General features: G+C 43.6%; 1 protein-coding gene across 3 annotated transcripts; it reads left to right on the forward strand.

Moving 5' to 3' along the window:
• The first annotated feature begins 159 nt into the window (after positions 1-159).
• Positions 160-26,908, forward strand: SHC4 (SHC adaptor protein 4). Of its 3 annotated transcripts, XM_079317556.1 has the most exons (13): positions 953-1,091; positions 1,190-1,534; positions 8,279-8,349; positions 13,114-13,177; positions 14,078-14,197; positions 15,268-15,321; positions 17,649-17,700; positions 18,050-18,176; positions 20,215-20,392; positions 21,696-21,756; positions 23,117-23,275; positions 24,736-24,989; positions 25,693-26,908. In XM_079317556.1, exons 1-13 carry the CDS (start codon positions 1,086-1,088, stop codon positions 25,846-25,848), a joined length of 1,647 nt encoding a protein of 548 aa, XP_079173682.1. In that variant the 5' UTR covers positions 953-1,085; the 3' UTR covers positions 25,849-26,908. The 3 variants fall into 3 exon arrangements, with proteins under 3 accessions (XP_079173680.1, XP_079173681.1, XP_079173682.1); XM_079317554.1 differs by having other exon boundaries at positions 160-1,534; XM_079317555.1 differs by lacking the exon at positions 23,117-23,275 and having other exon boundaries at positions 260-1,534.
• Positions 26,909-27,690: the final 782 nt, after the last annotated feature.

Genomic DNA, 27,690 nt, shown 5'->3' on the forward strand with positions numbered 1-27,690 from the left:
ATGGCCGCAGAACGGGGATTTTGGGGATTTTGGGGATTTTGGGGATTTTGGGGATTTCGGGCGCCACCCGCGGGTCCCTCGCGCCCCCCCGCCCCCCGCGCGCCGAGGGCGCGTGAGCCGGCGGCGGGCGGCGATTGGCTGCGATGCCCCCCGGGGGCCGCCGGGCCGCGGCCGCGCGCCGAGCGCCATTCACGGCGCTGTCCGCCCGCACGCGCCGAGCCCATTCACAAAAACTTCATTCATAAAACCGGCGGCGGCGGCGGCGGCGGCGGCCCGGGCGCTGCGGAGCTGCTGCCCCGCGGCGCTGCGGGAAACGGCCCCGGAGCCGCGGGAATATTCGGCTGTTTCGGATTAGTATGGTGCTGAAGGACTTTCCAGCAGGAATTAGCCAGAACGACGCTGCTCAGTGTTTTTCGAAGAATCCTGGTTTGTGCCTGGCGGCGGGGCAGGAGCTGCGGCGCAGGGATGCTCTTCGCCTCTGGGGCAGCGGCGGTGGAAGTGCAGAGAGCCGGGCACCTTACGGGGTTCATGCCGCTCTGAAAATACCTTCGGGCTTGTAGCTGTCTTGCTCTGCTTTGTGTGGAATATGCTTCAGCTTTCGCTGCAGCCAGGACTCCGCAATCATTGATGCCACAGCTGTGAGTCTTCAGAGCTAGGTGGGATTTAGTGCCTGGCTTAAGGCAGGAATGAAGGCAGGTTTGGATAGTGGCTCTTTAGCTTAAGCTGCTCTACCATCGATGTGCTTTCCTGTATGCTGCTTTTATTTCTGCTTACAAAATGCCAGATGTCCATGCAGTTTTAAGCCTTGTTCATTGAGGAAAATAAACCATTCAAGAGGGAGTCAGCAAAAATATCCAATAGGTTTTCGTTCTGAAAATTGTTTGACTTGTTTGATTTCCATATAATTTATCTACAAGAGCCAATTTATGCAAGAATATCCAGTTACAGACCTGCCAAGGCTATGAGAGAACGCAGCCAGCAGAGCCTCGGTGGACACGTCCTGTATGTAGGGTTATTCAGACATCCAGGAATGCTGCACAGGGCTAAGTACAGCCGATTCAGGAATGATTCCATCACCTCCCTAGATGAAGGTACACAAAATACGTCTTTAAATATCAAAGGTTCTTCCTCCTCTTCCCATTCTTCAACACCCAATTTACTGACAGAAGATGTCTCCCTGGGGCCGCAGGACGCCTGCACCACGCTGTGCACGCTGATCCCCCGGATGGCCAACATCAAACTCGCCAACCCCTCCAGTCTGCCGGGGCTGAAAAGCTTCTGCCTGGGAACCAAAGAGGTGCCACGGATCAAACTCAGCGAGTGTGTCACCATCCCCAGCAGCCCGACCTCGCCCGAGATCAGCTGCCTGTCAGCCTCGTACCCCCAGCCCGACCTGGACAAGCTGGTGCTGGCGCCGAGGCCGGCGGGGGAGTGCGCAGTGCGGGGAGCGGAGGAGGGCAGGCAGGACAGGGCCCTGGCACAGGGCAGTGACAGCACCTACAGCCAGCAGCCAGGAGCCACCTACAGTGTGCGGGTGAGTACTTGTGCTGGGCTCATTCTCTGACAGAGCCAACAGCTCAGCTGGGTGACCTCCATTTTCCCACCTCTAGGCTCCAACCACTGTATTTCCCATCCTCTGGTGTATGAAGGGCTGTGGCATTGAACTGAGGGAACTGAAAGCACTTCAGCTGCTTCCAGAGGTAACACAACATCGTTCCAAAGGACTATCTGTAGATTCTCTGAACTGCAACTCAAATGGGCCCAGGAAAGGTCCTCCCATCCCTCACAGAGCAACTCCAGGCATTAGGTGCATTCTGGCCTGCTCTGCTGACGTATTTGTCAGGGAGGCTGTGGGGCAGGCACTGCCCAGGTTGTATTTCCAGTATGGTTTTCTGCTGGTCTTCCTTTCGTGGGCAATATCTCAGAAGGAGGTTCGGTGGCAGGAGCCTCACAATGCAACAGAGAGATGTTTTTTTCCCTTCATCTTCCTGGTTATATTGCTCCCATGGCTGTGGGCCTGCAGGAACCAGCCCAAGGAGAACTGCAAGAACATTGCTGACATGTCCTGGACAAATTGCTGGGTTTTTTTTTTTCAACTAGCCCTTTCAATAATAACAATCAAATTGGTGAATAAGTAGCATGAGGGTTTGGGTGTTTCAACATCAGAGGATGTGCAAGATGAGAGGATGAGCAAGGTACTCATTTCCCCAGAGACCTGCAGCCCTCTTCAGGAGGTGGTGATGAAGCCTCAGATGGGCTGGGAAGTGCCATGGCTGCAGTATGGCAGGACTATGGTGCAGAGGGATGGTCTCACCTGTAGGCAAAGCGGGGCCAAGAGACCAAGGGCTGGGCATCTGCAGCTGCTTCCAATCCTTACCCTCTCACCCTGGCCCTTGCTTTCTGTTTGGAGGCACTCACTCTCCCCTTGTAACTTCTTGTGCCCTGTGGGGTATGAAATTGTTGGGATCTCCCTAGAAACCCTTTAAGGAGACAGGTCAGGTCTATGTTATTGAGTCTGCTGCTGCCAGAGATCTTTGGCCTTACAGCTTAATCAGAGTCTGAGGAGGATTCAGCAATTACATGGAGAAGATCTACAGTTATTTTAGAAAGGCAGTAATGTGGAGAATTAAAGAAATGCCATAGGGCAGGAGCTGTCCCCTGCAGACTGGAGTGAGGCAGAAATTTTAAAAAGAGGCAATGCTGGGCTCGTTGTGTCCCCTGGGGAGGCAGCTGTGGCTGTGACTGGTGGTGACAGGGCACCTGTGACACAGCCCCGTGTCACCCGAGCCTGGTGAGGAAGCTGAGACCCATAACAGCACCTGGTCCCCCCAAATGCTTGTGCAAATAACAAAAAGCCCAAATATTAATATTTGAAGAGGAGCCTGGACAGCTCTGGTTCTCTCACTGTTGTGTTTCAAAACATGCTTAGTGCACAGATTGCTGCAGGCTTTACAAAGGGGATATTTACCATGTCCTTGTTCACATTCTACCTGTTACAAACCTTCCCACAATGCTGCCCACCTGGAGCTGATTTTGTCTCCAAATGGTGCCTATGGCACTTATCTTTCCTGCTGGTGTTTGTTATGGCTGGGATGAGCCTGAGGAATATTCCAAGATGCGCTTTTCATCCTCACTCTTGTTTGTTGGGGAGGGCCAGGGATGTGGCACAGGGAGAATAAGATCTGTCTCTCAGCACTGTCCTGCATCAGAGGTTTTGCTGAGAACAGCAAGGTTGATTTTTGCTGGACCTAACATGGAGTAAGGCTCTGTACCTGAGCTTAAGTCAAAGCATGAGTCTTGGAAAGGTGATTGGTTTTCAAAATGGGCTATTTAACTAAAATATGACAAGGAAATACTATTGCCAGATATTTCATTACAATACTATTATACTTTAAAATAATATGGTAAAGGTTGTTTGCAGCATTCTTTGTCTTAAAGGGCTTTTACCTCTGTACAGGTTGTGGCTTGCTAGTGGTTTGCTAGTGAATGCATATAGATGCATACCATCATATACATCTAAAATCAGTTACATGTCTCTATATTAAAAGGAGCCTGACCATTTCTGGCATGGTAGAATTCCATGAACTGCACCCTGGAAGCACACGTGGGCTCCAGTGCCTGCTGCTGTCCGCAGGGTGTGACAGGTCAGCGTGGAGCAGCTGCTCCCTGCTCTGCGGGGAGGGGGGTCCAGAGCGGCCCTTTCCTGCTCCTCGGTCACCACCAGCACCTTTCCCACGTGCAGGGCAGGGAATACTGTGGTATTGGAGTGCACCGCTGCCCTGGCGCGCAGCACCCGGAGCGCCGCTCTGGATAAACAACCACAGCGTCGGCAGGGCCGGGCTGGGCAGCGGCGAGAGGAGATGGGATGAGATGGGATGAGATGGGATGAGATGAGATGGGCTCGGCTGATTCACGGCTCCGGAGCCGCAGCCTGAATCACAGCGGAGCTGCCTCTGCCGGGCTGAGGCTGGGGCTGAGCTCTGGGCTCTGGGCTCTGGGCTTTGGGCTGTTCCCTCGTCCCACGGGAGCGCCTGCGGGACACACGCGCTGCCCGGAATGGATTCGCACAGGAACCCGCGTGTTCGATGTTTTCAGGCCATTTGCTCCATCACAGCCGGAGAACGGGGACACGATGGATTTGGAACAGCTCTGTTAGAGACCTGGCCTGACTGCAGTGCTGTAGAAAGTGTTTTTTCAGAAAACAAAACTAAAAAGAAAAGGAAAATATTTCTGTATGTCTGTATGTAAGGGCTTTTTAGTTTGTTTTGTTTTCTTTTTTTTTTTTTTAATTTTTCTTTTTTCTTTCTTTTTTCTTTTTTGTTTTGTTTTGTTTTGTTTTGTTTTGAGGATATATTTAAAAACTAAAAACCTGTGAATGAAAGGATCAGGCTCTCCCAGAAAAATGTTCATTTATCAAAAGCTATTCTTCACAAAAAACCCTGGTTTGCTGCCCTTAGGGAAGAGGCTGTGCTGCGTGGGCATGAGCAGCGGGACAGACCAAGGGTCTGTCTGTCTGTCTGTCTGTCTGCACCGCTGCTGCAGGGGGAGGATGAGAGCAGGGCAAGCACATGAGGAGAGCTAGGCTAGCACTGACAGCACTGGGAGGGGGTGGCTTTGTGCTTAATGATCGCTAATGGGCTCTTTTCATCCTCGAAGGTATCGAGTCTGTTTTCCAGCTGGTTGTGCCTGGATTTTGTGCTGTCTCACAGGTGCCCCGGGGGTACCACCCACGCCTGCAGTGCTGTGCACGCTGCTGTGAGCTGCCTTGGCCTCTGCTTCCTGTGCTGGGGATGGGAGAGGTCCTGCTGGCTTTGATCCTGGGTCTGGATGGGGTTGGTGTTTGCTGGAGGAAACCAGTGTGGTTCAGGCTGAGCAATGAGCCAATTGAATGTCCTGCAGGGCACAATCCTGGGCCAAAGTTCTTCCTTAGCTGCCTGCCTGGGGCTGCTAACAGTGTTACAGAGCACTTACCCCAGCCCAGTAAATCCTGCTGTGTGAGGCAGGATGAGCACTGAGCTCACTGGCACAGTGGAGTCTGTGTGCTGCCAGGGGAGCTCTGCTGGTCCTTGCTTTCCAGTGCACACACTGACTTTCTCACCCCAGGCTACCACAGGCAGCATCTAAGGAAGGGCTGAGAAAACTTCCCTAACAACACTACAGTAATCAGGCTTTGCTCCTTCCCCACATCCCTGGCTGGTTCCTGGTGTTGTCCATGGAGGGAAGACAACACTTTACCTTCCTGTAGGGTGAAAGCAGAGAAACCTCACAACAGGTTCCTGAGCCTGGCACTCTGCATTGTCCTGCCATGTGCTGCTTATTCACATGGGCCCTGCCTGGTGCCTTCACATCTCCTCCCACACAGTCCCTCATCCTGTTTGCAGTCACTGTGTCATCTCATGTAAATAGATGTGAAAAGGTGTGTGCAATTTCAGTAACTGCTGTTTTCTTCCACCATCTCCCTGCCATCCTGGTGGTGTGGGGAAATGCAACCCTCTGAACCCAAACAAGGGACAAAGCAGTTCCTGGTGCCAGTGCTCTCCACAGCCCTTTGCAGGCACATGGGATATCTCTGCACATGCTGCTATTAGTGGAACCATTCCCCTTCCAGTAGAGGCCAATTAGTCTTTCCTGCCTTTTCCTTTCCTTCCTAAGAGTTGCTGCTTGTTTTGGCCAGAGCTGTCCATCCTGCTGCTGACAGAACAGTGGGTTCAGCATCCACTTTCATTAGCAATGTCAGGTCTTTAGCACTTGGCTTGTTTCAGTGTTGTTTTATTTTTCTATCAGTAGCTGAATTATGCAGTTACATCTGTGCTTGTTGCCCCAGGCTGGTTGCCCACCCTTGGGCTGTGTCCATCTTCCCTCAGCTTGCCCAGCAGCTCAATGAACTGGGCTTTGCCCCTCTCTGTGGGCTTCAGAAGATGAGTGGCCCTGCTTGGACACCCCCTGTGACCTGGTTTTCACAGAAGCACCTGGTGAACAGCTTGTGCAGGAGCAAGAGCTGTGGGCTGCTGTGGCTTCCCCTCCCAGGCACCTGGGATTGCTGCCCTGCTCATGCTTTAGTTTAACCTTCCCTGCAGCAGGAAGGATGGAGCTGGCCCTGACCCTGCATGCCAGAGAACACATCAGGTTTTCCTGGGAGGTGCTGTTTGGGGTGTACAGGAGGGAAAGTAGGGGCACCACCTGAACTGGAATTTGGGTGCAGAGGTCTCTGAGACAAACATTGTCCTTCTCCCCTGCCTTCCCCCTTCTGTCATGCACTGGTTGTGCTGTTTCTCATATTTTGCTATGGAGGGGTTAATATTTTTGTTTATTGTTAATTTTTTTCTCTTCCTTGCAGAGCATCTTTTGTTTCCTTGAATAGGCTTGTGGTATTCCATTGTCCTTTTGTGTGCTCCATGGGCTTCTCCCAGGCTCTGTGACCCTGACTTGCTCTGCCCCAGCCCCACACTGTCCCCCTGTCCAAGGCTCTGCTGGTTCTCTGTACCCTCATACTGCAATGTGAAGGTTCAGCCATTACTAACTGTGCCAGTTCAGATAACCAACAACAGCTAAAATAAATGAGAGTTGCAGTGAGGTGCCATGTTAATGCACTTCCCTACTCAGGCTTTTAAAAGGGAAAAAAAAAGGTCTTTTGTGAATCATTGATAAGTTCAGCTTCACTCAGGGTCACTTATGCAAAAACCTAATATTGATTTTTCATCTTTGCTTAGAGTAGCTTCCCACGCATCTGTTCAGGATGCAATGGGGACTCACTTGTCAGCATATGACTCACCTACCCCTCTAAATTTTTCTTTTTTCAAGGATAGAGGAGCAGCCAACCAGCTCACAGGATGCTTGACCTTACACTGTAGGATCAGAGGTCGTTGCTGTGCTACATGCTGAGGCTCTAGACATATTTTCCACATTTGCTTTGTTCCTGTTAAGCAGGAATATCTTTAACAAGGCAGATAGCTCTCAAAGTCATTAAATGTTCATTAGGGAAGCAGTTCTGCCAACCTTTCAGATTCTTATTGATGTCCTTCCAGGTCTCTGACCTAATTCTGGAGTTCTCCCAAGGGTTACATTGCTATCTGGAAAGAAAGCAAAATAGGGATAATACAATTGTTGTGGAATCCCTGACTGCACATATAACATTCTCTTTTTCACACACTCATTTCTGAAAGTCTCCAAAGCTGAAATAGATACCCAAACCAAACCCTCTGAGTTGCCCAGCAGAAAAATTGATTTACAGGCAAAGTGAGGCAGAGGAGCTAAATATGGTACCTTTCTCTGCCATGGAGTGCTTCCTCCATCCATTCAGACAAGGGGACAGTATGCATGTCCCTGCCTTGGTTTTCCAAGTTGTCTCTGTGTCCCAGAGGGTTTGAATTCCTGCAGGAGAGGCCTGCACAGGCAGGCTGTGACTGCAGCCCTTGGGCACTGTGTGAGCACTGCAGGATGGTCCCAAGAGGAAAAATGAGAGACCCAGACCTGTTGAAATTAAGAGATCAGACTGCTTCAACAACAGCGAGATGGACATCTGTAGAAATGCTGAAGGATTAGTAAGATGTGGTTAGGGATATGCCATCACATCCTTGATATTTCTTAGAATTAGTCTTACAGAAATCCCAAATGAGTGTACAAAAACCCCCAGCTCTGTCCCAACAACAGAAATGTGGCAGTCAGCCTTTAATGTAAAGCAGGTCAGTTTGTAGTGTAGGCTCTTAAGAGCTGTTGCTATGAGCTGGAATTGCAACTTCACATCCTTCATCCTCTGCAGAGGTTATTTGTCATCAGACATGTAGCAGTGTGGAGCCAGTGGTTTTCCTCATGGCCTGTAATGCCTCCTGCTCTCTGAAGGGACCTCAGCTCTTCTGCATGGGAGCTCTGAGTGCATTGGTCTCCAGGGGCTTTCAGAGCCTCTGCTCTGAGGACTCTATTCTCTCCATATTTCCTCATGCATTCCTCCCAGCTCTGTGTCACAGGCTAATAAGTGAGAGTAAGCAGAAATGGAAAAAAAAAGGAATAATTGGATTTTGTGTCCCCAGAGTACTTTGCCTTTTTTTTTGGTGCTAGGGTGTTTAAGCCATTGGTATCTTTATTGCTCTTCTCTACACTTTTAGTAAAAGAAGATCTATTTAGGAAGCAGCTTTAGGATGGCTGATTTGATTTTCCATTTAGACTGTGGTTCTGCATAAACTTAGTGGACAGTAATCACATTTGCTTCCTCCTGTGATCCTCCTCTTACTTGTGTAGCAGATATTAACAGTCCTCCCTTTTCTCTGTCTGTTTTCCATAGTACATGGGCTGTATTGAAGTGCTGCAGTCAATGAGATCCCTGGACTTTGGCACACGAACACAAGTCACCAGGTAGGTGGTACAAAACTGAAATTCAGACCAAGAATGAAAAGCCCAAGTGCTAATTTTTATATAAAGCTGAAGATGCTTGCCAAGCTCTGAGACAATTTTGAATAGGACTTTGCGTGTTTTGTTTTGTTTTTTTTCCTAAGTGATGATTTGAATTATTTGATCATTACAATAGGCTATTTGCATTGGGAAATGAATTGTTTCAGGCACAGATGTAATTTCTCTGGCAGTTGTTGCTCAGAGCCTCTCCCTGCAGTGGCAGCACAGGGCAGACACCCCAGGCACTGTGCACGGGCTCAGTGCTGCCTGCACACCCTGCCAGGCACTGGGGAGATCCAGCATCCCCACAGCTCTCTGCCATGCTGCACAAAGTGCCATCAGTCCCTCAATCCAGCAAGCTCATCTAAGGAATCTTTATCAGATGTGTGACATCTCTTGACCCCATCTGCACCAAGACTCAGCTCAGCTGGAAGTGGAGTCACAAGGAAAACATGTTGAAATACAGCTGTTTCCATCTGTACTGCAAGCCTACATTTTTAGGCTGCAAATCAGAAAAAGATTAATATTTCATTCTCAGATACAACTGGGGATGTGGTTAATACATGAAATGTTTTGTGGGATTTTGAGAACTTTGTAACTTCTGTTGCAGATTGATTGCTGCCAGTTTCTGGGTGTAGATTGTTAGTACCCCCATGCCTGTGGGGTGGCTGAAATGTCCTGTCAGAAATAGAAAAGCACAGTTTTATTATTTACATTTATTTTTGTAAGTCTGGCAGTGCAGGAGTGTTTGAGTTTTCAAAAGAATCACCTGATTATCCAGCTGAGTGCTGCATGGTGCTGTGATGTGCTCATGGTCCAGCAGTCAGGACTCGTGCTCTGCCAGGCTGCCCCAGCAGCCACCCAACAGCTTTTTGGAGAGGTGGGTGGGTGCAGGTTGTCTTGACTGGCCTTAGACATGTTCCCTTGTCCTCTCAGCTGCTTTTCTGGCACTGTTCATGCTGAGAATGCCAGGAGGGTGGTTGAGGCTTCCTGCACCTGCCCAGCTCTTCCTTCCTGCTGGAGGGAGATTTTCAGATGCTGTTTGGCTTCCTCAAGTTTGTATCCAAAAAGTCATAGAGAAAGGAAAGCAATGGGAAGGGATTAATGTTACATTTATACCTGCTGGCTCCCAGATTTACCAGTTGAAAGGAACTGAAAAACATGAGTCTTCCAATGCCTGTAGACCTCACTCGAAAGCTGTCCCCTTTGTTTTATATTCAAAACCAGCAGTTGTTGACATTTACAATTGGTATAAGCACACACACACCCAGTTTCTGCATGTGTGTATGAAGACGTGCCCAAGATACCAATGTTCTTCCCTATGCAAGTCCTCTACAGACCAGGAAGAGCCATGTAATACACCCAGCCAGGCCACTCTGTTCTTCACAGCTCAGCCAGAGGGCAAGGTTATCTCCTGTTTGCAAGAGGTGTGTGTGCTGCTGTGCTGACAGAACAGAGCTTTGGATGGTTTGTTTGGAAAATAATGAATATGAATTACTGTGTGACAAGGGCTTGCCAACTTAAATTTGGGCCAGATAGTAAGGTTTTGTTAAGCTGAACTGTGTCAAAACTTAACAATGGAAATATTTCCATCACCTAAAAAAAATGCCACTGCTGACCTTAACGGGCTCTTTTGTGCATGAGAAATTCAAAACTTAAACTGTTTGCAAACCAAATGCTGAAGTGCTGAGCTCACACATGCAGATTTTAAAGTTCGATCGATGACAAGCTGACTGGAGCAAAGATAACATTGATTATTCCCCTATTGTTCTCTCAGGGGAGTAAGTTCATAGACACATGCACAATGCACCAACTAAGGAACTGCTGCAAATTATCTCATTTTAACCATGCCTGTTATTTGAATTGGGGTAAAACATTTTTTTACTTTGGTGGCATTTCACTAAACAAAGAGGCGTCTTCTGCTTCTCTTGTCCAGCCCTTCAGCTCTTTTCCTCTTATACATTTCCCACTTCTGTTAAGTCAAGCTGGTTATTAGTCATCAAATTTGGACATTTCTGGGAAAAGGGATTCTGTATCTTGGATTGAAGCTTTAACTTGCAAACTTGGAAATGGTCAAGCAGTGAGGGGTGAAGGGTGTCTGAAATGTGCAGCCAGGGAGGGCTGCTGGAAGAAGGCTGACTTTGTTTGGAAGATTAATTTCAACTTTGTTGAGCCACATAATCCCTTTCTGTTACATGGTGTAGGCAGGGCCCTAGATGCTTAAAAGCAAATCCTCAGCAGCATGCTTGCTTGCTTACATCAGCCCATCTTTCGTCTTTTATTCTCATTTTGGGGGAACAATAAACAAAGTGGCTCAGTGTTGCTGCCTGCAGGCACTCTCAGGCACTCTCTGGGAGCAGCAGGGGCTGTGTCTGCCACAGGTTTCACTCCAGGGCTGCAGACTCAGAAAAAAAACCTGTGGATTGTACTTCTGATTGGGCCTGAAAAAAACCCCAGCTGGTTTAAAGGCTTATGGATACCAAAAATGGGTCACTCATTTCAGTTTATCATGGGTGCACCCAGAGTTTCTTTTCTTCCTAGTGTATGGTGCAGTTTCTAGTTTGTGGAAATGACTGCATGTAGGAAGTGTTTGGTTGTGGCAGCAGGGGCTGCCTGACATGTGCAAGAGCTCATTTGTCACCAAAAGAGACAACTTCCCTGTTTTTCCAATTTGTTCTGTATCTGGTTTTCTTTCTAGGTAAGGCTAGACTTGAAGGCTCCAAGTAGCCTTAATGTCTTGGCTCTGATTTTAATTTCCTTTAATATTGAATGAGAAGATGAGTTCTCATTTTCCAAGCTGATTATTGGAATCTGCAAGATCATCCTGCAGGATGCCTTCCTCTTTCCTTTTTTTTTTTCTTTATGTTTGGCCTTCCTCCTGGTAACAGCTAAATAAAACAGGTACTAACCAAGAAGGGTATCAGGAATTTGCTTAAAAAACATATTTGTTGTTGTGTAGGGGGAAATACTTTGCTTTTAAATGCTAAGAAGGGACAGTGTTTAAAAGGCTGGGTTTCTGACCCATCTTGTGTAACCCACAATGAGGCCCCTTTTCTTCCCTGCTGTTTTCCCCCAGAAAATATTAATTGTGTTTTGCTGTGGGTGAGGTGTCCATTCATTTGTCAGCATCCAGGCTGAATTTCTCAGGGTGTTCCCTGGCAGGAAGCCTCAGTGTAGATCACTGCTCTTCACTGCTTCAAGCACACAGCTCACTGCTGGGGCAGCCCATGGGGCACTGAGCTGGGTTCACCAGTGCTGGGCTGCCTTTACTCCTGATCTGCAGGTGCTGGGGGGACCACACTCCTCATCTGTCATCTCTGCTGCATGGGACTTACCTGGCTGGAGCCTCTTGCCATTGTTTGCTCTTCTGATACTTTTCAGCCCTGACTAACTAGAAATTTCTCAGGAGGTGAAGGCCAGTGGTGTTTTCCTCTCTCAGACACACCGGGATCTGGGAACAGACAAACTTTCCCAACCAGCTTGTTTCCTAATTAGCTCTTTGGATGGTAATTCAGTAAAACAAACAAATAAATAAATTCCCTTCCTCTTTAGAACCAAACAAAATCCCAGTCTTGGAAGATAAGCCTGAATTCAGCCACAAGAGAAAGGCTGAGGCTTGGAATACCCACTATGGGCTCCTAAGCCTGAGAAGACGCCGGGGCTGCGGCTCCAGCTGGGATGCCCAGGCAAGGTTATGGACACTTGCTGAGCACATCCCAGCCCAGTAAGGCACCGTTTTCCTGTTGACTTCAAAGCAGTAGCAATCAGTGAGGAAAAGCCTGTAAGTGCCAGCAGAAAGGTTTCTTCCCAGCTGCTGTGCTCACCTTGACCAGAGCTATCAGTGCTGCGCTCTGTGTCCAAACCAGTCACTTGCCTGAGCAAAGGCCAGAATTTGCCTTCTTTAAGCATGGAAAACAGGCACAGCACAGCACTCTGTTTTCCTGTGTGTATGATTTATCTTTGACCTAGAAATGAGCCTGTGTGTGCTTTATGCCTTATTCTTCTGCTACCTGAACTGCAGAGGAGAATAGATGCCTTGAGAGAAGGTCCAGTTTGGGAAATTCCTACCAGAGATGGGAAGATTGGACTGATAGCTCTGAAAAGGAACTGGAGAAGCTGGTTATACATCCCCAACCCTCCACACTGTTGTTTGGGTTATTGTGTGTTTTGGGTTTGGTTCTGGCTTTTTGGGTTGGTTTTTGGTGACAGGGTGGTGTTTTGTTTTTTTTGGGGGGTTGGGGTGGGTTTGTTTTTGGAAAAGAAATCCCAAACCCCAGAAAGTCAATCAGAACACCCAGCTGGGCTCACACAGCATGCACCTGCTGTGCTAAATAGGATTGTGCAGGGAGGAGCCCCTCCTGCCAAGCAATAGACCCTATCAGCCTTTCTGAGAAAAAGGCTTTGAAGGTATCAGGTTGTTTGTCTTGAGGTTTTTTTAATTAAACACATTTTCTTAAGGTGAAACTGATGTGTTTGATGAAGAAAAAGAATCAATGCAAACCAGACTGCTGAATCACTGTATTTTGTTAAATAGTTCCTTTGGTTGGTTTTTTGTTTTCTTTTTAACAGTGGGAGGAAAGAAGAAAGAAAAACAACTGTGAAAGACCTTCCAAAAGATTTAAGAGTTTATAAGTGGGCCGATAACAATGAATTGCAGAGTTGCTGGCTCTGTTACAGATGGTGCATGTGAAATGATCCAACAGTTTGTGCTGTATTTTTTCCTTGCAGGGAAGCAATAAGCCGGCTGTGTGAAGCTGTGTCGGGTACAAATGGAGCTGTAAAAAAGCGGAAGGTAAATCCTGGTTTAGCTCAGCAATTATTTTTCAGTATCTGCTTTTGATAAGCTGGATACATGATTCCCTAACAAGCTTCAGTCCATGCTGGAATTAGCACATATTAATCCATCTGAACTCAGCCTGGATAACATGGAAGTGCTGGTAGCAGGGGGTTTAGCCTGCTTGGTTTGGGGCTGAGGCTATGCCCTACTGTATTCTTCTCAGGATTAATGCTTTGCTCAAGTTCCTGCTTCTACCAGCCCTTGCAATGCATGGTGCTTTACAAATTTTAGACTTTGGCTCCTAAATTATTTGAATTGTTTTTTGTTTTGTTTTGTTTTGTTTTTTGGTTTGCAAGAGGGAGCTGAATCACTGGAAGATTATCTGCTGCTTATTTATATATACAAAAAATTAAACACGACGAAAATGGCAGTGTTTAGTGGATTTTATTAGGCAACTGGGATGCAATGAGGGACATCAGTGGTTACTAGTGGGTTGTGTCCAGCAGAAATTGGTTTCCTTCTGTAACTGTGGAGCTCAAGAGGAATGAATTTGCTCCTACAAAAGGAACACATAAGAGAATTTCTTGCTTTACCCAGAAACACTTCATCCTCTGGAAACAAAGAAGAGTTCAGAAAGAAAATTGCACATTCTGAATTACTGAGCCAGCTATAACATTTAGCTCACTGGGATTTTGCTTTAAAACTTTTTTCTCATTATTGACATAAAACCCATTCCTACCAGTATTGCATTCAGAGCTGATGTTTGTTAGAAGATCTATTTGTGTTTGATCAAGCCATTATCCTTGCTCCATTGAAAGTCTCAATAAGATACCATAAAAGCTCCTTGACTTTGATATGTTTCTGCCCCTCACAGACTGGGCTGACAGCCTCTTTCTTTTGTTTCTTTGTTCAAAGCCCCCAGTGAAGTTTCTGTCTTCTGTACTTGGCAAAAGTAACCTTCAGTTTTCTGGCATGAATATAAAGCTGACCATTTCAACAAGCAGCCTCACTTTGATTAATGCTGACACGCAGCAGGTAGGATACATGTAATCACTGTCCTTTTCTCCATGCTACAGTTTTCTCCTCCTTTGTGGCTTCTGATGGAAGGCTGTGCCCTTCAAAGGGAAAGCAGCACCCTTTAGCAGACCTGTGCATGCCTGGTGAAGCTGAATTACATGATGCTTCTGAATTTGAAAATGAAAGCACTTTGGAGGCATTGACATACAGCACAGGTCCTTTTTGTTCATGATGGTGTGTTCCATGGGAAGGGATCCTTGAGCACCTGGCAAACTGTTTCTCAGGATGTGTTTTCCTGTAAAGTGCCTAATAAACAAGGCACTAGTCCCGACTGTAGTTTCTGACAAGTCCTAGGAGGGAAAAAAATTATATAGATATTAAGTCAGAGCTTGGCTTTAGTGTCAGTCAAAGCTATTCTACAGCTGGATAATACATGTGTACAATCAATTATACTGTGTAAAGTCTCTATGCTCCATTGAGGCGTGTTCCTGAGAGCCTGGGTTTGCTTGGAACTGGGCTGTGCTCCCTTCCTTCTTGGCAGATATGATAAGGATCTCTGTCCTGCCCACCTAATTTCTCACTCAGCTGTTGGTATCAGCTCCCTGAGTGATCTCACCCTGGGCCAGCAGCAGGTTTTGCTCCAAACTGGAGCAGGGGAACATCAGGGAGGTCATTTTGGCTCACTGGCTCCAAGGAATGCTGCACTGATCTGGTGCCATGCTGAGCATCAAGGAGCTCTTAGGGGTTTGTCTGTAGTGCAGATGTCTCCTGTCCATTGCACATCTATTCCAGGAGGGGATTAGGACACCAGGTTCCCCTTCCCTTTGGGTACAATTAGAAGTTGGTGCTTGAATTCATTCTGAAGACCCTTTAAGATCCTCTGAAGATTACTCAGGGATCTAGACATTGGATGAATGAGTAGTCTCAAAAATAGTCCTATTTTTATTTCCTTCCTTCCTAAATGATGCATGCATAAATTAATTAATGGGATTTTTATGAATTTAATTGCTTGTTCTATGAAGACATGTTCTGATGCCTTCTATTGTGTGGCCCAAGAGCATGTTTAATTAGTCTGTTATGCTTTTCAGATTATTGCCAACCATCACATGCAGTCCATCTCATTTGCTTCTGGAGGTGACCCAGTAAGTATTGATTTATAAAATATACTTCTGCAATTATAATGAACTCATGTTATAACTGTTATCTGCAAATACTTTGCTTCATCCCTTCCTTCCACAAGCACTAACAGAGTCCACTGCACTTCTGGATCATGACCAGTAATGCAAGAAAATTGGAGGACTGACATTGAAAAGGAAATGTGGGATAGTGACTCAGTGTATCTCTGATAGGTATATGCAGTTAACTTTCCTGTTGCCCATTAGTGAGCCTCAACCCATTCAAAAGCCCTCTGACTTGGGGATCTAAAAATAAGAATGTGAACATAGGAATTGATTAGTTCAGTGGGCCCTGTGATCCAATACCTGTCATAAAAGCTGTCAGCACTGGCACCTTTACATTTTTAGATTAATTTTGACTCAAGCAAACAGCTCCATGAGACAGATGTGGCACAGCCACCCTGTTCCTGCAAATAGGGCTGTTCTACTTAGTGTCACAGCCATGCAGTCATGGATGTTTTCAAGGGAGAGTTGTTTTTATTCTATTCCAAACTCTTTACTGCAATGATTGTAAGCAGGAAATGCTATCCATCTGGGCTGGATAAGTACTTCCTTGGTGCTTGTTTACCTTTTTTATTGTTTTTTATATTATTATCCTGCACTGGTCTTGCACAGTGACTTCAGATTTCAGAGACTACACAGGGCTGGGTTTGGTCAGTGCTTAATGGCAGGGCCACCAGGAGATGTGTATGACACAGATGTGCTGCAGGAACTGGGGCTGGTGGAGCAGCTGCTGACATTTCTTACTGGGAGAAAATGTAAAATAGAGATCTTGCTCATCAGTGGTAACTAGAAATCTAGTAGCCCTTCACATAAGGGGCAATTTTGTTCTCTCTATCAGGTATTTTTTTCAAAATTCTGTTTGTATTTAAAATGTGAGACAGTTTCCACAGGACCTGTCTTTCCACCTGTCCCACATTCAGGGTCTAAGGACTATTCTGCCTGATAATTAAGCCTTTTCTGGCTTTATTTTAAATCAAAATCATCCAGGCACCTACATAAACATGAAAAAGACATAAAAAATAGCAGGTACTGACTGCTCCAGTTACTTTAGTTTCTAGTCATTCCCTAGATCTGATTTATTTTAAAACATCTATCCTAAAATATTTATGAACTTTAAGAAAAACTTGAAAGGAAAAGGAAGGAAATTGAGTTCACTAGACACATAAGAAATATTTAGCTTGCTTTGTTTTAATGATATTAACTTTAGAGATTTAAAAAAAAATTATTATCTAGGACAAGTTCTGCTGGCCCTAAGACCTGCCTCTTGTGTCATTCATTGTGAATTATTAAATGATTGCTCTTGAGCATATTGCAAATGGGGCCTTGTTTCCTGCCAGCTGATTACATCTTCCCTCAAGAGAGCCATGCTTTTAAGCTGTGAATTGCATTTTCCCTGTCCCACCTTAAAGATCCAAAATAACAAAATGTATCTTTAATAATTAAAATAATGTTATTCATTACCTTACCAATTTGACTATAACACTGAATTATCAAGCCACTCTCTTCTTTTGCAGCATCATTAGAAATGTTAATTTTTCTATCTCCTTTTCAGTTTGACTAGAAAAAGAGGATTATTTCAGTGCTGGCTAGAAAGAGAATCAGAAACAGAAAACTGATTGTACTGGGGTTGTCTGATCTCAGCAGCAGCTTTGAGATCCAGGGTAATTTAACTTGATTGTAGCCAGACTAAAATTGGGCAGAAGCAATTGAGATCAGATACCCATTTTATTCTGTGTAATTTTAAAGTTTAACTTTTCTCTAAGATGCCTTCAAAACTCAATCTTACTGCTACAAATTGGGAACATTGGAAACTTGTCCTTTGCAGTATGCTATCACAATTTTATCTTCCACTGCTTCTGGTAAGGACTGTCCCAGCCAAAAGCTGTGACCAGCATTCACCCAGCCCTGATGTGTTACATGGGAAAGGCTGTGAGCTCCATGGGAGCAGTGGAAGGAGCAGCATTCCCTGCTGGTGAGGCACCAGTCATGTTCCTACTCCTGCTGCAGACCTGGAATTGAATACACAGTTTATTGAAGACCCAAAGAATGCCAAATGGTCTAGTGCATTTTTTAGAAGAAGAGGAATATGGGACAATTACTGTCTTGATAGCCACCAGTGTGTCACTGATATTTTCCCTGGCTCACTTTGCTAGTACCTCAAGTTGTTGTTCCTGAAAGAAGCGTGTATTTTAAAGTTAAAAATGTATTTGCCTATGTGCAATTGCGGTGCTGTGGTGGTAGGGCTGTTTATAATTTCAATGTTCAGGCATTTGTTGTCTTCTTTCCTGCAGGATACAACAGACTACGTGGCATATGTAGCAAAAGACCCTGTTAATCAGAGAGGTATTGAAACAAGTTTCCAATTGTTACATGTATTTATATGATTGCTTTATTTGTAGATAACAAGGAATTGTTTGAGTTTTAAAATGAGGAAGTTACTGAGCAGCTCAATACTCTGTACAATTTCTGGCTTTGCTATATGTTTAGGGGTAATAGTATGCAGGCTATGGCTTTAAATGCCATGTTCTTTGTGCAATGAAGTGGGAATCTGCAGGTCAGACTAAAGCTGTACTAGCTGTGGCTCCATGAATGGGTAGGAGCCTCGCTGTTCTCCTATAAGCAGTATAGCTTGACTCTCTACTTTCTGGTATAAACTGCATTTACTCCATTAAAGTAAGGTGTCTCTTTTCAGCATGCCACATCCTGGAATGTCCCAATGGGATGGCACAGGAGGTGATCAACACCATAGGGCAGGCTTTTGAGCTCCGGTTCAGACAGTACCTGAAGAACCCATCCAGCCTGGCTGCATCTAATGAAAGGTCAGCACAATCTCAGCCACTTCCTGGCAGTTTCCTTCTCTTTAGTACTTTTCAGGAAAACAAATACACTACAAAGAGTGATCCATAAGTAAGAGCTTTGAATATGCTTTCTGGACATAGGATAGTTCTAATAGATGCATCTATGCACAACGTATAAAATATCAAAATTGGCTTATTCCAGTGAACTACATTGATTTTTGTGACATTTGTACAGGTGCAGAACATAGAATTAAGCTGTATTGTTCCTTAGATAAAGCAGCCTTATTTTAAGTCGTGCGAGTTGAACAAATGTTCAAATTACTCTGCCCAAGTAAGTTCAGCTCTATAAATAGCAGACACACACACACACACAGAGACTGAGCTCAGTCCTGACCTGTGCCAAGTTTAAGCTTGCTGCAGCTGTGGAAAGTGTGTGGTGGGGGAAAAAAGCCATTTTAATTCACCTTTCTGATATTCTGCTCATGTCCTGGCAGCAGCCTCAGTTTTGGCCTGGCATGACTTACATCAGCCTTATGAGCTGGAATAAACACAGTCACCACCTGGCATTTTAAAGTGTGAAGCCCTGTCCTCTGCACATTGCCCAAAATACAGGCCTAGATTAGTTTCTGGACCACAATTCCCCATTTCAATTACCCTTCTTCCATTTCACTGGGGACACAATTCTTGCTCTAATTTATGACTCTCCTCACAGATTAGCCATGCCTATTTTTCTCAGGCTTCTTTTTACTGTAACACCAAATTTGATTGCCTGCTACTTCCCATGAGTAAGTAAAGCTGTGGCATTGGTTACCTGCACCCTGAGCACAGGAGTCTTGAGCAGGCAGTGTCACTGGAACAGGCCCTAATGCATCACAGCAGAGCTGGTTTTATTACATAAATGCAACTCCAGTTTATATTTATTTCAATGTATATGGTGGTTCTTGCTATTCCACTACTAAAACTGGTCTGCTTTTACAGAGGAAAAGCTTTTTTTTCCCTAGGAAACCCTGCTAGGTTATGTCACAAGTAGCATAGGAGCAGGGAGAAATGGAAGAGGGTAATTAGATTTCCTCCTTGAGCATAACCCACAGCCAGCCTCGGAGAACGGTCCTTGGGCAGAGGAGTCGGATATTGCTGTGTGAATGAGTCACTCCCTCCAAACTGCTATGAATCACATAATCAAATACTTGCACTGCATATCACATAATCAACTACTTGAACTTTATCTCTTTCCTGCTCATGGCCTTTTATCCAATTATACTCTTGTTAATCAGAGAAGTAAGATTTGGGATGAGTTTTTTTATTTCGGGACCGGAGACAGTACAGGAAGCACCTTGTTGTTTTGCAGTGTATCAGCTGTACATTTAAACCATCAGCATTCTGGTTTAGCTCAAGAAAATCATTGTGTGCTCTTCTTCAGGTCATGCAGTGTTCCCTTCAAGCTGAACCAGAATATTGATTGTGGTTATTAAAATCAGGGTAAATGCCACTGAAAACAGCTACTTTTTCTGGTTTGGGTGTTTTGGTGGTTTTTTTTTTTTTTTTTTGGTTGTTTTTTTTTTTTTTTGGTAGCAATATTTTATTTTCTAAAACAGTTGCAGGCTTGTCTGACTAAATGCCCCGAGGTTTTAATTTTTCTCTTGAAGTCTGGCCATCCCTCAGCAATCTCTATATTTATAGAGCTCAGTCAAGAAGCCACAAGAATTAGTTTTATGGTCAACATTATGGATACCTTAATGAACAATGCATTGGACTCCTTAAAGCTTCAGTAGTTGCCTCTTACCTTTTCTTTGACTTCAAAATCTATCTGGGCTGCCTGGTGCTAATGAAATGACCATACCTCCCTTTACCCCAAACTGTCATGACTATTTTTAATTCAGGAAGAAGTAACTGGAAAAATAAAGAGCTCTGAAAGTTCCGGCCCAAAGCCCTTTACAGCCTCCATATGGCAGATCTGTGTATTGTGTGCTGTGCAGACACTGGGGATGTTTGCCTGCACTAGAAAGCAATTGATTACATCAGAAGATTCATTTTTTTCCCCTCCTGTATTTTTTTTCAGCGAGGCAGCAAATGCTAATGGATCAGCTGGGAATTCACAGGAGAGGGAGGATCATGAATATTACAACGAAATTCCAGGGAAGGAGCCTCCCACCGGTGGAGTGTTAGACATGCGAGTGAAAGGGCAGGCAGACCAAAGGGCTAAGTGTCCTGTCCAGTGCAAAAAGCAGTATTGCTCAGTAAGTATGCATCTGCTGGGATAAATATTCACTGCCTGTTGTGGGAATGAATAATAAAATGCTTCTGTGGTGTTAAAGCATGGCATTAACATCAGAACCAGGTCCTGATTATCCTGGGAAAAGGCTTTTTTAGGCTAGATTTAATGATGCTTAGTACATAATTGAATCCCAAAGCACTTTCTGAATATTAACTGATTTGTCCTCAGAGTACTTTCAGGAGACCAAGTAATATTCCCTTGTTCACTCATTAGCTCTGAGAAGAAAATAGATACCAATTTAAATCGCTTATTGGAGAGAACATCTGCAAAATCTGGGACCTCCTGATTCTGTGATCTAATAAATATTTCATCCTGTCCATTATGCTCTACAACTTATACATTCAACATTGACTGATGGCAATATGTATACAATATTCATTACTCTTGGATTGTTTCAAGAAGCTCTGTTAAGTCAGAAAAGCTATCTGTGGCTCTTGTCTGAGAGAATGAAAAATAAAAACCAGTCAGAGAGTAAAACAAGCCAAGTTCAAACTGGCTGCACTGATTTCAGAGCCTGCTGGGTGAGCACTTGGGAGCACCATCCTCTCCCCACACAGGAAAGAAGGCACCACCACTTTGCTCAGGGGGAGCACTCTCAGATATGCCTGCTAGGATCCAGTTGGTTCTGTCTAAAAACTTGCTGCTCCCAAGTGTTACTTGTGTTTGCTGTCAACTGCTCCCAGGCTGCTGTGTGTTCTGTGCTACTGCTCCACCCATTTTTTGCTAACATGAACCATACTCTGCATATCAGGTCCCCACCTCCCCAACAGTTATCTAATTCTAAAAATGTTTTACTACATCCAGAGTTTACACCTGATGCTCACCAGTGTTGTTGCAAGGAGTTTTCCTGCATGTAAATGCAAATGCTTTTTTCATGGGGTTTATGTTTTGATTTTCTTTTCTCTTTCAGTGCTGCTCAGACAATTTAGTAACCATTTTACTTTCAAACCATGATACCTGTAACTGATTTTATGATGAGGGACATTTATTAGAAAATCTGAGCTTTTTTACCCAGGAGTTATACTGCATATATATACTAAATATTAGATACATAACTGGGCAGTTATATGAGGTTGGAATCCAGATGTGACATCTAAAGAAAGAAGAGTATCAGTGTGAAATATTACTTGAGGAGATGGGAATTTTTTGATGAAGAATATGTTTAATTATCTGTATGTCTATTAACTAATGCGTGGGTGTTTTGAAGTTACCTGAGTTTTTCTAGGGGACTACACGTTGTGACCGATTTTAAATTTTTTCTACAGACAGGCAGCCCAACCTTCATCAATATATATGAAAATTGTCCAGAAGAAAACAAAACTGTGGGTATGTACTCTATTTTCCTTCTCATGCTTATGCAGAGTTAGCCAGGGCAGGCTGCCTGGAAGAACTGTCCCTTGGCTTTCAATACAATGGTGAAAAGTGTTCTGCTTAGTGGGTCATTTTTAGTTCCCTAGATGAAGGGCAGACAAAAAACCCTTACAGCTTTTCTAAAGGCCACTAATCTATCTTCATGTCTGCTGGCAGACTTACTCATTTTACTTCTCATGATACTGTACAGTAGCTCTTTGTGTTTTTTTATTCTCTTTCAAACTCTTTGTTGTTTTATTTCCTTTCTTCATACCATTTGAAAAGGAAAAGATACTTCATTATTTACCAATCTCTGAATATATCCCTTCTCCTACAAATGCTCAATGAGATCCAAAGTATCAGCATCGGGTTGCTCCAACAGAGCCTGGCCCCTTGGTTCCAGCATCCCTGGCTTCTCAGTGTGACTGTGCCCTTCCCCTGCCTGAGGTAGCTTTGTGCCCAGGATCAATTTGCCTTTAGCAGAACATGCTCTAAGGGACCCCAAGAGATCATCAGCCTCCATCCCCTTCTGGACTTCCTTTGCTACAGCTGATGCCCTGAGCACATTTCCTCAGCTCCTCTGTTTCACTGCACAATGAGGTCCTTTCTGAATTCCCACCTGCACGGTTCTGAAGTGATCCATTACACTGTCTATGTGGGATACTTCAGTTTCTTGTGTTATTTCCAACTCAAGGAAAGGAGAATCAAATGGTTTCTACAAAGAGAGGATGAACAAATAAAAGAATGAATGAATAGATCTATGAATAAAACGTTTGTTGAAGAGCAAAAATATGCCTGCTATTTGGCTAGCTGAAGTGCTATTATTTTCATACCCTGCAGGGGATATTCTGTTAGCCTGCTCCTAGGCTTGGTTCCTAACCTGACAGATGTGGCTTTGGCTCTCCAGGCCGAGCCTCAAAGTACCGATCTCCTCCATCTCTCCCTTCTCCACCAGAATAGCGAGAGAATTGCTCAGCTGCCCACAAGCTCTTTTTGTGGTGCAGAGGGGAAGGAAAGGGTTTTGTAACAAATAACATATATGGTTTGCGTTTCTGTAGGGCCATATGTATTAATTTCTTTCCAGTCTGTGGGGGGTTCACTGCTGACATTGATTGAAGTAGAACTGAACCAGTGCAGAACATCTCTGAAAACTTCATTCTAATTAATTTTGGACCACGTGCTTTCTAGACATAGAAAAATAAGTTTATTTGCATTTTTCTTTTCCTTCTGAATTGCTTTAGTGAGCTATAAAGAAGAACATCATTCCTATTTCAGCTTTTACAGTTACTGAAAACTGAGCTAAAAAAAAATCTGTGCATTTATATACTAATTGCAGGTAATTGTGATGAGAGATCACAGAAGACAATGAAAGAGGCAACCTCATTGAAACCTGCCTACAAAGCAGATCTCTTTGATGATCCCTGTTACATCAACACCCAGTCCCTGCAGCCTGCAGCAGCAGCACAGATCCCTGGGAGCCCCCTGCGCCAGGCCAGTAGGTTCCCATTGGGTGCCATTCCTGTCCAAGCACTGAAGGGAGGGGGGATTCTCATCTCTCTGCATGGACAAAGATCTGGGTTTCCCATAAGAAATATAGAAAAGGTGGGGGGAAGGAATCTATCCTGGTTGTTCTTCTTCCTTGTTAGATTAAAGAGAAAGGGGATTAAAGAGCAAAAGTAGTTATGGTAAACAAGCAGAGTAACCTTTCATCTTCTGTAGTTGATTGACAATGAATAGAGTGCCACAGGCATTAAAAACTAAGTCTTTTGAATGATACCAGCTTGGGACTGCACATTGCCTCAAGGAAGAGGGTTCTCCTGTATGTTTAAGGTCTTAACCCCTCTAGGGTGGAAATTACCTCAGATGCCTTTGCTTCACAGGCAGTAGCATGCAAGATTAAAGTGGGATTATTACGACTGTCTTTTCTCAGTTCTTCCATAAGTGACCATTGAATCTCATCCAATAATTTCTACATCAAACTGTTTGATCTATAGTATCAATTAAAAGTATGTCAAAACTTGATTTATGGACTCAAAGTGGTGGATATCCAGTAAATGATTATATAGTTGCTACTGACTGTCCTCATTATTGAATACACTTTATTAGCTTTGCCTTTTATGGTTTCCCACTGAGTGCTTTCTCTGTCAGAGTTGGCTCCACACAAGAAAGTGGAAAAAGGACTGGACAATAAAGGAAACACAATAAATCTGTGACCATTGAGACATTTCCAACTTGGGACTGCATCATGCTCTAAAAGGAACTGGCTATATCCTGAGGAGCCTTAGGTTGCACAATTCCATTGAAGAAGTGGTATCCTCTTATTTTCCTTAGAAGAATTCTGCCTGTGAATCATTTGCAGTCTGACTGGCTATGTCCCAAACCACCCAGTTTTTTTAGTACATTTGGTAATTGTTCGTTTTTTAACAGCAAATGCATCATGCTGTAATCCTTCCCTTCTGGCTATATTGGCTATGTTGTTTTACATTCCTGCACATAGCTGGAGCCACTCAACATGACTCTCCCAATGATCTGTGACAATCTCTTCAGAGCTTCTTAAGGAAGAAGGAAAAACAGGATCTTAAGGAAAAAAAAAATCTAAAAAATCAACAAAAATCTTGTTTTTACAAGGAAGATTTGACTTTTTCATACAAAGAAATATAACCCCAAACCAGTACAGCATTAGAAAAACTCCTGTTTCTAATCTCTGTTGCTTAGCAACCAAAGGCTTTCCCATCTAAGGTAGGGGAAGAGGTGGTGTGATAATTTTGCCTAATGCACTGGAGGGTCGTGATCATCCATGTGTACATATTCTTACAGTCTGTAAGGTTGGTCTGATCACAGCTTCAATCTGAATTGTTTGAATTTTTAGAAAGCTATTAAAAATATTGGCTTGCATCCTTTTAGGATGAAGTTTTAGGTGAAGTGTTCAGTACATTCCCTTTCATTTAATTTTAGAGTTACCGGAACCTGTTCAGCAGAGTGCCACAAGCAACACAGCTGGTCTCTGTGTTCTGCCACAAATAAAGCAACAGCTAAAGAATGAAGATTGTTACCATGGCAAACTGAACAGGAAAGCAGCAGAGAGCCTCTTAGTCAACGATGGGGATTTTCTGGTACGGGAGAGCACAACATCACCTGGTCAGTATGTCCTCAGTGGACTTCAGGGAGGGCAGGCAAAACATCTGCTCTTGGTGGATCCTGAGGGCAAGGTATGAATATTTCATATAATGAAATTTCAGTGCTGCTCAGATATTTAAATCAGAATGAATGGGTGCATTCCATGAAGTGGAACTGATTTGATTCCATCCAGATTAATTGAAATATAGCCAGTGGTTGCAGTAGGTTTGAAAGTTCAAAAACTTATAAGCACAGAAGTACCATAGAGGTAGCAATGAGAAACTTAAATACTGTAAGTCCAGGTGCTGATAATTAGTGTATACACTTAACACATCCTTTGAACCATTAGTGCTAGAAAAAAATAACCCTATCCTTAATTATGAATTTCTGGATACAGAAATCGTTTGTTGTCACTTCAATTCTACTTTATTCTGCTCAGGGTGAGAAGAGCAGTCATGAGTGACATTTCTGAGGAGACAGTAAATCAGAAAAGTAATCCTCAGTGAGATTTAGGGAAAAATATGTATCTCTTCTGTGGAGAAAGAACAAAGGTTATTTCATTCCCCTGTGCAGAATCAGCCCCGTTTGACACACAGTCTCTCTACTTTTCCTCTACTTTTCATGTGAGCTAAGGTGGGTCAAAGGATAGGTCTGAATTGCTCTCTACAGCCTAATGATCCTGCTCAAGTGACTTCAGTGGCTTAAGTGCCTTTTGACTTTAATGTGTTAGGCTCATGTCCAACCAGTTATAAGGACAATCTAACCTTAAACACATTCTTTTGCTTCTTCTACTAGGTGAGAACCAAAGACCATATATTTGATAGTGTGGGTCATCTTATTCAGTATCACATGGAAAATAATTTGCCAATCATCTCTTCTGGAAGTGAAGTGAGCTTGAAGCAGCCTGTAAGGAAAGAGAGTAATATGGGACACATGCAGTGTCACAAATAATCCCTTGGATCTCACAAATCCCAAGACAATTCATACCTGAACTTTCTATTATGAAGACAACTCAAAAAAGTATAGACTGCACTTTCTGCTGCTGTTCCAGAAGAAACCCTTTTGTGTGTGTATGTATGAATATATGTATATGTGTATATCTATGTAGATCTATAGAGATCAATAAGCATAGTTATATAGATACATATAATCTTGATCTTAAAAAAATTACACCTTCAGAGTATGAGATTCATGTGTGAGAAGGTATTTTAGACATGCACAAATGTCACTTTCAAGGTCATACTGAATCAGTAACTATTAAAAAGCACAATTAAAACTCTACATACAGAAGCTCACTTGAAAGAACTGCTGGAACATTAGTATGTGCCTTTTAGCATAGGATTATTGAAACCAATATTATTTATACTGAATTAGTTTGGGATGGTTAAACAAACATGTCTAAGCTTTTAACTACTTGCCAAAAACAAGTACAATTTGAATATTACTAAAATGTCATCTTCTTTAGATAGACAGTAACAATTTCATTTTGCTTGTAACAGCACTTTACTAGCAAGTAACATTTTAAATGAATGGCATTCACAATACAGAAAGGTTGTCCAGTTTCTTAATAATTTTTGTCACTATCTGACTACTCAAAGATTTAAGATTATGAACATTTACAAAGTTGATATTAATATATGTAATATAATTTTGGAATAGAACTTGTTAAGGGACAAGCATGCTAGATCTTAATATTTTTGTCTTGCATATGATTTTACTATTATTATCAATTAATACTGGAAACAACTTTTTAAAGGTAGGCTAAATATATTTTCATTGATTAAATAGTTGTTTACAAACTAGAAAAGCTGAACAAAACTAATGATACATTTTGGGAGAAAACAATTTAAAAGATGTTTGAACTTTGCATGTGTCCTTATTCAGTGCTCTTTCCAAAACAAGATAGTTTTCCCCTCTTCACATCCATTTGTTCCTACACATGGAAAAACCTTTTAAAAGAAAACTATTAATTGTTTTGCCACAATAAATACTCTAAATATGAACAATCCTATATTCAGACTGAACAGTGATTTATTTGGCTTCCTGTTGAAGAAACAGTGATTTAATAAGTGACTGAAGAAAGGCAGGAGAGATTTGGGGAATGAAGTGGTAGTCCAGGTGATGGCCTGAGGGAAATTGTGCCTTTAAGACAAGCAGTGTCCTCTGGCATGAGCAGACATAATTCTCTCCGTCTCCCAGCCCACCAGCTTGGTTCCTAAGGCAGACAATTGTTGAGTTCAGCAGTTGCTGGAAATATCGACCGTAAAAAATTATATTCTGTTTGTTTGCCAGTGTTCATGGTAAATGAGACACCATAGTAGGAACTCTTTCCTCTAGAAAAGGAGAGTTTTTATAAAATTGTGGAATACAGGCTTCCTTGGAGGAGAAAATATAATGTAAAGAGCCACACTTAGAAGCTACTAGAAAACATTTTTATCCTCAGCTAATAGCTATAAAAATACATTTCATTCTTTGATAATAATACGATAAAACTAAGCAATTACATATACTGAAGCAGTGAGAAACTTTAAAACATTAGTAGTTGATTTCCTTACTAACAGTTTGGCATTTTTGATACCTGAGCCCTCAGGGCTGGCAGCAAACATGCCCATTCTATCCTGTGAAGGCCTCCAGCAAGTTCCTGCTGGAGCTTTGTGCCACGGCAAGGACAGCTGGCAAGAAACTGTAACTGGGATTTCAACCCCCTGCATAATATCCTTTCTATTCTCACATCTTGTCAAACTTCAGAATGTGCTTGATACGGCTATGGAGCAAGCAATGAAGCAAACCAGC

This window comes from Erithacus rubecula (genome assembly GCF_903797595.1).
Source record: "Erithacus rubecula genome assembly, chromosome: 14".
NCBI lineage: Eukaryota > Metazoa > Chordata > Aves > Passeriformes > Muscicapidae > Erithacus > Erithacus rubecula.

Bases quoted from the DNA above. Each gene is read 5' to 3' on its own strand.
- SHC4 (XM_079317554.1), top strand. From the start codon at position 962: ATGAGAGAACGCAGCCAGCAGAGCCTCGGTGGACACGTCCTGTATGTA. The intron at 17,701-18,049 runs GTATTGAAACAA...GTCTCTTTTCAG, and splicing joins AGACCCTGTTAATCAGAGAG to CATGCCACATCCTGGAATGT. The intron at 18,177-20,214 runs GTCAGCACAATC...ATTTTTTTTCAG, and splicing joins CTGGCTGCATCTAATGAAAG to CGAGGCAGCAAATGCTAATG.